Source organism: Cyrtonyx montezumae, unplaced genomic scaffold (genome assembly GCF_038088225.1).
Source record: "Cyrtonyx montezumae isolate F1298 unplaced genomic scaffold, pur_monq_1.0 scaffold_5, whole genome shotgun sequence".
Lineage (NCBI taxonomy): Eukaryota > Metazoa > Chordata > Aves > Galliformes > Odontophoridae > Cyrtonyx > Cyrtonyx montezumae.
In genome coordinates this window covers 3,895,799-3,907,500 of record NW_027072056.1, presented here as the reverse complement: position 1 = coordinate 3,907,500, position 11,702 = coordinate 3,895,799, and the positions used below count along the sequence as shown (strand labels likewise).

General features: G+C 44.8%; 1 protein-coding gene across 1 annotated transcript in view; it reads left to right on the top strand.

Moving 5' to 3' along the window:
• Nucleotides 1-11,281, top strand: part of TBCCD1 (TBCC domain containing 1) — a 55,036-nt gene extending 43,755 nt beyond the window's left edge. Inside the window, exon 7 of the mRNA XM_065748380.1 lies at nucleotides 11,097-11,281. Within this exon, the coding sequence (XP_065604452.1) occupies nucleotides 11,097-11,281 (185 nt within the window). The remainder of the gene's footprint in view (nucleotides 1-11,096) is intronic.
• Nucleotides 11,282-11,702: the final 421 nt, after the last annotated feature.

Here is an 11,702-nt window from a genome sequence, read left to right as displayed (position 1 = left end):
TTTGGTCATCTGTGTAGAATTACTTTCCCCAAACTGTTGTCAACTTGGGTCATTTTGTGTTACTTGTTTGAACTTGTCAAATTTCATTTCAGACATGGGTAGTACTTGACTCATATTTACTTCAAACTCCTCTTCCTGCAGTTCATTGCTTTCATTATTTATAGGTGTTCTTGAAAGCGTATCTGCTAAGCTCCTTACTGGGCCTGTATTTCACATTTAATGAGTACTTTTGCAATTTCATTACATTTTTCTGAAGTCCAGGTGGCTCATTGTACAATGGATTTTACTCTATGGCTCCTAGTGCTTTATGGTCTCTTTCTACCTTGATTGAATTCTTCCCATAAACATATTCATGAAAACGCTCATGATCTAAAACAATTGCCAGTATTTCTTTTTCAGTGCGAGCATAGTTTTGGTGTGTTTTAGTCAGAGGCTTAGATACCATCTTGCAAGGCAGCCACTGGCCAAAATGACTTTGCATCAGCTTGGGTCTTAAGCTCCCTGTTAACCTCAAAATGTTCCAGAGTTGATGCTTCTCTGACAGTTTCTCTTTACAGCAAACCTTATTCTATTTCCAGTTATCTTTGGGCTGTTCTGGACTTTCTGCAAGAAGCATTCATCAGTGCCTCTTCACTGTAAGACATGAGAGATTAGTTGACTCGAACTCCTTTTCAGAGGGAGATCTTTATGTAATCGTACCAAGCCTTGAGCGAGGGTCTCAGTCACTGACTCACCTTCTGTCATTGCAGCAATACTAATATTGCCCAGAAAACCTGCAATGATATTCCCATGAATCCCCCAACAGCTTCCTGATCAGAGGTTTTCAAAATCATCTAAGCTCTTCCTGAACATGGCAAGCTGCTTTGCTACTGAGTGTCTGTACCTGACTTAATTCATCTGCTCTCATCTGGCTAACAGCAAAAGCTCCATTAAAGAACCTAAGTCTTTCCAAGTTTTGTTGATGCTCATGGTCATCCCAAACATCAGATCATCTGCCAGTGTTTCTTTCCCACCTTACTTCTCTGAGATCTGGGTGAGATATGAGTGCTGAGACGACCTTACACAGACATCTGCTTGCATCTTCTGCAAGAGAGGTTGAGAATACGACCTTTCCCAACTTCCTAATGTGAAAGTCTTCTTGAATTCACAAGTCTAGACTTGCTCTCTTCAAACATGCTTGCAGGTTTACTTTAGATGCTGCTCTTGCTGATGCTTTTATTGAGCATCTATTGGTCTGTGGAACAATGAGTCTCATGATGTCTGCTAAATCCAGGAGCATCCAGAAATGCTACTTTCATACTTGATTTAATTTCAAGATGACACCTAGTGGTTGGCAACCCTGACTGTGGCAGGAGGTCGGAACTGAATGATCTTTGAGGTCCCTACCAACCCAAGCTTTTCTATGCTTCTGTGACAAGGAGCTCCAAAGGAGGGATCTGTCGGAAGTCAGTCACTCTACCAGAATTGTTGAGAGACAACTTGTTGTGGGTCTGATGCAAGCTCCATTTTACCTTCAGTCTTCCTGGCTGCACCCAAGATTGGGAGAGGAGAAAGGCAGGATCCACATGCCAGCAGCAGCTGGATCTGCCAGTTGACCTTGGCCACAAGAGGGAACCATTGTCTGGTGGTCTGGGAGCTTGCATGAGTCCTTTGGTAGCTGGATCAATTCCCCTACACTTCTTGGGTGTATGCAGTGTTGTTGTTTTTTTTTTTCCATATCCAATGGATTCAGCTGTTCTGCTGCTCCTTTTCCCCCATAAGCAATACCTCTCCGGGCCCACCACCCTTAGCATTTGGGGCATTTTCCCATGTCAAGCCCTCCCAAAGAGCAAAGCAAACCCACTGAAACAAAGGTGCAGATTTTCAGTGAAAGACTTTTCCAACAGGCATTCGTTTCCTCCCCAGGAGCAGGACGCACAGAGTGCGTAAACATGAAAAAGGAAACAAGTCCAAATGCGGATCGGGAGCATTGAAAACGGATGGGAAACTCTTGCTTTTTTGGGAGTGACCGGTTCATTTCTTTGCTAAGTATCTTTCTGAGCTACCTCTTGTCTGAAGAAGAGAATAAATGAAAAGAGAGAAAGAGAGAGAGAGAGGAGAGAGAGAAAAAGACCTTTGCATAGCTTGAGCCTTTGTGCCGTGCATTCAGACTGATTTGTACCCTTTGTAGTCTTAATTATTTGTGAGAGCAGGATAACAGGAGTACCAAGCTCACCCATTATTTCCTGCATAAAAAAAGGCACACAGAAGCCGCTGATCGGTTTTGAATTAGCAAACATGATACTAAAAAAAAAAAAAAAAAAACGGGGGGAGGGGGGGGAAGAGAGAGAGAGAGCATAAAAAAAATTCATTAATATCATCAGGGATTAGGAGGCTGATTAAAGTGTAGCTGTTAGCGTATGCAAATGAGCGATAGGCATTTATCAGAGCCTGTGCAAGCTGTCTCAGAGCTGTAAAGCCCACGTATGTTTTTCAGCTGATTAAAACAGTTTTAAGTTCTGGAGGATTTTTTCTTTTTTTTTTTTTTGAGAGAGAGAATAAAAAAAAATTAAAAAAAAAAAGCCACCATCATCTATCCTTTTCCTTTTGGCTAAATTCCTCTAAGTGCACTCCAACCATTTCCACTTGAATGCACTCACTCTCCCTCTCTCTTTCTCTTTCGGGTAATGAGAGTTTGGGAAGAAAATGAATGCAAAGGAAGCACGGGGCTTCCTACAGCTCTCTCAGCTCCCCATGAACTTGCAGAACAAGGCTGTCGGAGGCTGCACCCCAGCAGCACCTCTGAAACGTGTGCCTGTTGCCATGATGCAGCCCAGCTCAGGCTCTGGGGAGAAGAAATGGCCTGCTCTGGACCTCCCCACTCTCCTCCAACTTGGATGTCATGGGAGGCTCCATCCCACTCACTCGAGAAGTTTGGGAGAGGGACATGTAAAATGTCAGAGGAGCATCATTGGAGGGGGCTGAAGCTGGTCCACGCACACATAATCAGATTTCGTTTTTCTGTGCCCCACACCCCGCTGGATTTTGTTGTGCTGGCCAAAGTTTGCCAAAGAGATGGCTTGTTGGGGGGTTGCCTTTGCGCTGGGATCCCCAAGGGAAATCCTCCAAAGGGTCAATCTTCCAACCAAAGGCATTCTGTGGTCCCGTTCTGTGGCTTTTCAGAAAGCACTGACAAAATTTAACACTCCCATGCACCTCAGAAGGGTCATCCAACACACAAACTGAGATCTGCCCTCTCTTCTGCAACCCTCCTTCCCTGCCTGTCTTCTCCAAGGAGAAGCAAGTAGTGAAAAACGTTGTCCATGATTTATTGAGGTGTCTCTGTTGCTGTCAGTGTCAGGGCTTTAGGCACTTGGATGCTACATTCAAGTTTGGCCTCCTGACCATAATCTCAGTATTTTTTTTTGTTACTTATAAGAGACGATTTCTTAAAGCTCAACTTAGGACTTTTGTAGCTCCTCTTCTCGTGTTGCACCTGGGAAGGGAATTTCCCAGCACTGGGAGGCAACGAGTGTGGCTCTGGCAAGAATACTTCTGAAGGGAGGTGACTGGTGGAGGGGAATGAGTGCTGGAGGAAATTCTGGGAACATCCAAGAGCTGGGCAAATCAAAGGGGATGCGGCCAAGGATCATTTTTTGTGTAATTTTTCATGGGGATCCAAATGTAATTGTGTGGATCTTTGACTTACGTGGGGTGTGTATCATGGTGAAACACCACTCAGAAGAGCAGTTTTGAGCTGCCAGTCTGCCAGCTTTTCCATTGTAAGCTAACAATGGTATTTAAAGTGGTTGTAACTTCGCTGTAAAATTTTGCTCTGTTGAAACTTGGCAAACAAGGTCTCTGCCCAACAGCAGGTTTTTGTTGTTGTTGTTTTGTTTTGTTGTTGTGTATTTGGAAGTAAATCAGCCTGGCCATTTATGTTCTAGAAGATTACCTCTTCTGAGTCGCAGTCTCTCATTCTTAGGCTGGGAAAAGCCCCTGGCACTGTAGGGAGAATGCATCCAGCATAGAGGAAGGGCTTTGTGCCTGTCATTGAACAGCAAAACCTTTGAGTAATTGGGGAAACACTTTGGCAGGTCCTGGACCACGTCCCATCCCATATCCCCCTGCAGAAGGCTGCTAATTCATTGCTTCTTCATGCTATTCATTGACAACCCATCCAACACTGGGAAGAAATACTATCTCTGTGTGGATCATATGAAGACAACAGAGTAGGGTGAGCTTGTGAATGATGTGGTGAAGCGCAGTGATGCAGTAGTGCTGGGACAGATGGTCTTCTGTATGTGGGATGGGTGCTGTGTTAGTTCCAGTGCTGGGGAACTATTTTTCAATCCCTGTTGCATGGAGCTTGGAGAGACAGGAAGGGTGCTGCTGGGAATGGCTACCTGGCAGGGCTGAGCTTGGTGGCAACAAGTAAGTCAAAACAGTGACCAGATAAGTATTGAGAAACTCCATTTAAAAAATACAAGGGAAACCAGATATCATGAAGGAAAATTCAGCAGCTCCAAGCTGAAATATTTCAGTAAATTAAATCAGGAGTCCATTCAGTGGCTAAGGTATCCTACAGTGATGAGTGAAGTGCCAACTCGACTGAGAAGTGGAAGGTTGCAAGACGAGGTTGACACACAGTGTTAGTATAGAGTCAGATTCTGGAGCAGTGCTGTTCTTGGTCATTATCTGACTTTGCAAGTGTCCTGTAGCTAAGTAGGATGATCTGCTGTGGACATCACAGACCTGCAGAGGACTCAGAAGAACATGGGAGCTGGTGAGTGACATCGGGATTAGTGAGGATAAGTTAATAGCAATGGGCTGAGGACAAGTTGGTGTCTCACAGTGGCTTTATTCTCTGCTCCTTTCCCGTTGACAAAAGGAGTGAGGAACTATGACTGCATTATGACCACAAGCCATAAAGGTACATGGAGCTGACACTGCTCCCAGGTGAGGTCCTGCTCCCACCGGTGTGAAGTTCCAATTGTGCCACATCCAAAAGGAAGCAGGGAAACAACAAAGGCTTCAAGACAGGCAAAACAAATACTTCCAAGTGTGGCTGGAGTGATGATATTGTCTCTGGTTTTTGTTTTTTTTTTTTTCCCGGGAGAGAATGAATAGGAAATGAAATGACTGTAATAAACGGCATAAAGAAGGTCAAGCAGGCAATCACGTTTTTTTTTAGACAATTACAAGAGTGTCTCATTCAAAGGGACACTGAATAAACTTGAAAGGCAACAGAACTGAAACTGATAAAAATACACTTTTGTGAGCAATTCATGCATTGCTTAGGGGATTCATTGCCCCAAGATATTGCTGCAACCAAGTTCTCCAGTTATGTTACACAGAAAAAAAGCCATTACAAAATATATAAACCTCCACGTTCCAAGACTTAGGGAAGCTTATTCCACAGCAGATTTTTTTTTTCTTTCTTTTTTCACGTCACCACTTTGCTATTCCCAGCCCAGAAATGTGTGCTGAATGGAGCATGCAAAATAACTCCTCTGGTTGCACTCCTATGGGTCCGTGTCTCTCCTGTGCTGAGGACTCCCCATCTGGATGCAGCACTCCATTTAACAAATCCTCCGTCCTTCACCTTGCAGCACTTCTTATTTTTGGGGTGCAGAACTGCACGGAGTCCTCAGGTTGAAAAATGATATTGTTGAGTAACAGCAATCAAAGTATTTTGAGAGGTGCCGTTCCAGCACAGCCACCTGCAAGGCCATGGGATGGTGCAGAAGCAATGGTTGCCCACCTGATGCATGACATTCAGGGGAGGTCTGGGGTGAATTTCTTCCTGCTGAGCCCCTCTGCATGACACAAGCAACTGCTGAGACAGGATGGGAGAAGAAAGGAGCTCAGGAAGAAATACAGCTCAACTCCTAAGCATTTTTGGACCTCTCCAGTGACTGGTTGCAGCCTCGTGGAGCTGTCAGATGAGATTGGAGCCCAAGATGTATTGCAGTCATTCCGCCAAGGAAGTGCTAACAACAGGAAACACAATGCAAATATAATGGAGGTCATCAGCCCCTTTTCCTTGCATAAGTGCTTAAATATGTGCTTGTATTGCAGTTACTTAACTGTAATTGCTCAAGGCAAATGTAAGCTCAGGTCTTTATGGTCACTGAACGTGTATTCTTCTTTCAGGTGATGTATTGGTTTCTGGCCCTCCTTGGGCACGCCCTGTAAATATTTAGGTGCCTCTAGTCAGCTGGTTTGTGTATTTATTCAAAGAGATGACTCTTACTATGCAAAGGAAGGAGTTCTTCAAAGCTCCTTGCAAATGTGTTGCAACCCGCACGGTTGGTATGGGTACAGTGACAGATGCTGGTGGCACATCCAAGAGATGTCTCTCCACTGGAGGGATCTGAAGGAATTTTATCTTTGCTATAGAAGAGGAAAAGCTTCTGTTAGTGACCGCTGGGTGATGTTATCATTGCCTCCTTTGAAAAGATACTGAATGCTCCTTGGTGTCACCAAGCTCTGCTGGACATCCTCCTCATCCCAACAAACACCCCAGCTATTTCCAGCCCTCCTGCAGCTGTGTTAACAAGGACGAGGCAGTCATTTTCACAGCCAAGTGCACTGCAATGGGACAACAGAGTTGCTAAAGAATATTTACTAAAAGGCAGAATGCTTGTTATAAAAACTATATCCAAGCACACATAATTACCACAGCATATCATGCTTTCATTTTGCAGCTTTCTTGATAACTTCTGGCACAGCTCTCTGGCAGGGAGAGTGTGGGTTAGTGAACAAGCCATCCGTGTGTCCTTTCCCATCCTTGATTTGCCAAAGAATTGGATGCAGCCCCAGCTGAAGCTTTGTCTTGGCTTAATGTGCAGATGCAGACAGCATACTTATGTTTTACCCAAATTCCTTGTACCATGCAGACCAAGTCAGAGGAAACAGATACTGCAGGCAGGGTGAAGAGGGAATGGTGTTAACACAAACCACAGTGTTGAGCACACCTCCTGGGTCTGCACAGCTGCAGCATCTCTGCTCTCCCTTGCACGCAGTGCCACGTTGGGTAGAGCTGCTCAATTGTCAGGTTTGTCTTTGCAAACCCAAGAGGGGTTCTGCTTGGCTTGCCTTGATGCAGGTGGAGAAAGATTATGGTCAAGCCTCAGAATTTGCACAGATCTGGGACTCACTGTGGAGCACAATGGAAATGCACAGCTATGGCATCAGTCTTCAGCAGACCCATTTCTCACCATCTTTTACCTCTTCCTGGCACTATTTAGTTGCACAGGGAAAGCATGTGAAGTGAAGCTGCACATGAAGCAGGTCACCTGGGGTACTGTGGGAGCTCCCAGAGTGTTCCAGAAAGCTGCACAGGGTCCTAAGTAGCTCAGGAGCTCTGCAGGGTACATTGCCAGCCTTCAGGGTAGGTAGGACATGGGTGAGGATGGGATGGATAGAAGAGATGGGATGGGATTGGTTGTGATGGGATGGGATGGAATGAATGGTTGCTGGCTTCGAAACAAAGGCACACACACAGAACTCACACAGCTTCTGTGTCGTCCCCAGCAGATGGATGATCCTTTCTCACTTGAAATGCTTCTTTCAGCTAATACATGTTGTGAATAGTTTAGCTCTAGTTTTGCTGTATGGCCTTTTACAAATTCAATTACAAACCCTCTTTTCTTTCCATAGTCAGAATTGGTTTTTTAGCTAATATCTTGTCTGTCAGGGTTTTGTTTTGTTCTTGTTGAAGCCCAAGATGTCCTCGTTCTAAGTCATAGCATCTCATGGCCTCACTACCTTTGCATGGAACACTTCTGGTGCTCTAAAGATACCAAAAGGTTTTAATTACGATTAAGCCACGTCATTTCTACAGTTTCTTGCTGTAAATAAACAGCCTGTTTTGGATAATGGAGGTAATGGTTTGCTTTTCAACTCAACTTCTAACCTCTGATTTTTGCTTGTAACATTTTATGTGGTTAAATCAATTTTTTCTGCCATTGAATGTAGCCTTTCTTTTTTTTTAAACAAAACAAAACAGAACAAACAACAAAACCTCAGTTGCAAGCATGCATTTCATCACATCCTCGCTCGCCAAGGACATGCCTGCTGTAGTTAAGCTAGGCTGCAGTCATGCTCCCTTTCAGAGAGGCCTGGAGTTGATAGGAGAGATGTTTGCTGTTTTCTCATGTTGCTATTGAAGAAAGCAGACACATTACTGGTTTATTTAAAGCCAGGCATGAATGAGAGCTGTCAAAAGGCAATGACAGGTGATGGCAAGGTGAGATGCATTTTGTGAGGTGCTGTGTGTGGGCAGGGGTTGGGGCTGTGCAGACTTCATAGGTGGGTGATGGAGAGCCCCAGGGCAAGGCTGTGCTCACGTATACTCTGGGTTCTAAACAGGCTTTACTAGGGCAAAGGGACTCTCCCAGGTAGGGAACTAATCATGGTTATTTCAGTGTATGGGAAACATAATACATATCATCAGCACAACCTGTCTTAAGCCAGTGAAGGAGTTATCATTAAAGAGTATTTTCATTTAGGTCACTTAAAGCCTCGATTAATTAAATACAGCGATGTGATTTCTTTCTCAAACTTAATCCTCAATCCAGATTTATGATTAAAACATACAGAGTTTAAATCAGCTCCTGACAATGACTGCACTGTGTTTTTCAAAACAGTGGTTGCTGTTGCCTCAAGTTTTATTTTCTTGAAGGCTGCTGAGGTCATCCCTGAGCACTGCTCTGCATCCTGCCTCAGGTGCAAACGGCGTTTTTTCCTGGCTATCTCTGCTGCTCCATCCTCCTGTGGCTCCTCTGTGATGAGCAAAGTCACAACCCAAGGCTGATGCAAGGGGAGAGAGGGGGATGCTGCTCATCCTGCTGTGTATGGATGTTAGTGGTGGATGGCTTTGTATCACAGAATCGTTGAATCAGGGAATATGCTAAGCTGGAAGGGACACAAGGATTATGGAGCCCAACTCCAACTTCTGTGGTGTTGGACAGTCCTTTCTTGCTGGCAGATGGGTAGCATCTTCTGGTGTAACTCTATTAGAATGTGTATCTGAAAGACATGCAGCTCTGTACTGTTGGACTCTAAGCTGTTGCTGTTGATGTTCGGTGACCTCTGCTCACTCTACAACCAGATCATAGCTGAACTTAGGTTATTTCCTCCAAACCTTGGCCTACAGGCAGGTAAGAACAGAGACAGGGAATTTCTATGGATGTATTCTTAGATAAAGTACCAATTCCAGAGCCTGTATGAGCAGTAAAGGATGACATGTGCATCACTTTAAAGACCTGCCTAGCCCACTTCTCCAGGACAGAACCTTTAACTCTTTTTTAAGCCAATAATCAATGAGTATCTAATTTGTTACATTGACATTTTTGCTGGTTTCATCTGAATGAATTAATTAACAGCAAAATGATTCCTCTAAGAGTGAAAGGGTCTCAACAGACAGATAAGTTTTGACCTTTGTTGAGAAAACCTCTAAATGAGGTTAGGGCTTGGATCTCATTGATTGAAGATCTGATGTATCCAGGAACACTGCGGTCGCGGCAGGGTGGCTGGAGGTGGCCAGAAGGAGTTAAAAACAGAGTAAAATCCCACCCTGATCCTCTTCCCTGGCTTGGAGATACCTCTGCCTTAATCTCTGCAGCTGCAGCTCATCCAGGAGTCCCTGGGACCTGCACTCTGCTAATTGAAGTGCATTCAGTTTGAGGCTTTCTCGGTGTGAAGGGCAGCTTGTCTTTATGAAGCATTGCCTCTAACGCACCTTGTGTTGATGCTGATGTCAGATAGGGTTGGAGTGAAATGAGAACAGAAAGATTATCAAGGTGCACAGGTTCAGTTGCTTCTGGAGCTCTTCACCCGAGCTTCATCAATAAGGCTAATTCTTGAAGGAACGAGAGTTTATTGCCTGCAAGAGATGGTTGAGTTGTCTTCCTGTTGCTATGAAGATTGCTATCTGGACAAAGCCTGGGATACTTCTCCGTCAGGGACATGTCCAACAAACAAACCCTTCTGCTTGCAGCACAGCAATGCTAGCTGATGGCACACCTTCTCCATCCCTGTCCTTTGGGTTTATCCACGTGCCCACAGATTAGCACCACCAGGAAAGCTTTTTTATGCCTTCATCCTCATCTGCTGCCAGGAGATCTGGTGCGACTGCTTTTGCTTTAAAGCTCCTTGCATTGGTTCGTAGCTATTTATGGTGCCTGTTTCTCCTCTCCCAGCAGTGTAAATCAAGATTAATTCCACTGAAGTTTATGGAGTTACGCCAGTGTAAAACTGACTGATAAGAGATTCAGGCCATTATCGTTGGGTTTGTTCACTTGTTTGTTTGAAATTATATGTGTTGCTGTGGAATGATAAAACGCACGGATTCAAAGGCAGGTTCACAACAAAATACAATTCAAAAGGTTTTTGACTTCACGTAATACAGCAAAACAATCACTTACGGCTGTTAATATTTTACTGTGGAGTGGTACCTCGGAGTTTGGAGAAGGAAAGGAAAAAAAACAAAGCAGAGCAGGAGAGGAAAATGGAAGTTTCATTGCCCACCACCGAAGGCAGCGGCAACAAAACCAGAGTGCTGCTGCGAAACTGGATGTGGGTGGTGATGCAAGCAGATGTCCATGAGGATGAGGCAGGGCGGTTCCCCAGACCCCTTTGGTGCCAGGTAGTAGAGGCACACTCCAGCTCAGAGCTGCACTGCAAATTCCTATTTGGAAGTGCAATTTCCTATTTGGAAATGGACAATGCCATTTCCTATTCTTTGCAAATTCATTTTGCCCGCTGCAAATCAATGAAGCAGAAGGGCAGAGCTATCCCACTAGTTTCTGGGCTGCTACATCTGCTCCAAAAGAGCTGACATTTCACTTGTCCTTGCTTTTGGATCCACATCCCCGTCTCCTTAAGCACAGTGGAAACTGAGGCAGTATCACTCTCTCTGTGCTTCAGAATATACTGTGTCCTTGGGGCTGAGGCATGGGAAAGCAAGTGTTTTTATTCCCTTATGTTCTACAAAGCGAGTGGCCAGCGGATGAATAATTCAGGTTTCTTTCCATGCTATTCCTAAAGAGATTTTAGCTGACATCTGGTTGCATGCACCTGGTATCAATGCAATTTTCTCTTCTTTGTAGGAACTGTAGTTCCTGTTCTTTCACCTCCTGCCCGATTCACATTCACCCTGCTGAGCTACCCTCCTTCTTGCCAACTGTCTGCTTGGAACAACCTGTCCTCCAGCATCTGCTGGTTCCCAGCACATCCCCGAAGTGATTGCAGTGCCAGCATTTTGGTTCCTCAAATGCAGAGCTATCTCTCCTGAAGAACCCCAAGCTGTTGACACGTGGGTTTGCTCTTCCACAAACACGTTTATGCATTAAGATAGTGGGATTCAATTTTCTGCCACCGTTAATAATCTGACCATTTGCACGTATACATGCAATTCTTCTCATTCTGATTGTGGCGTGACTAATGCATTACAGTCTAGGTTTATGTTAGTGAGTGTTTTGCACTGCAAAGTCGAGACACTGGGGGAAGCTGAGATTTCAGGACTGCTCGTGGCTTCTTGTCTGTGGTCATGATGCGTGGTGTGTTGTGAGTGGTGCAGAGCAGCAGGTGGTGGAGGTCATGATGAGATGATCTGATATTCATGCGTCCTTCAGGACACCTCCCGTTGGATGCTGTTTACTTTGGTGCTTGGCTTTCACCCTCCTGCTGGCTTGGAGAGGTTGGGTTCTGGCCAT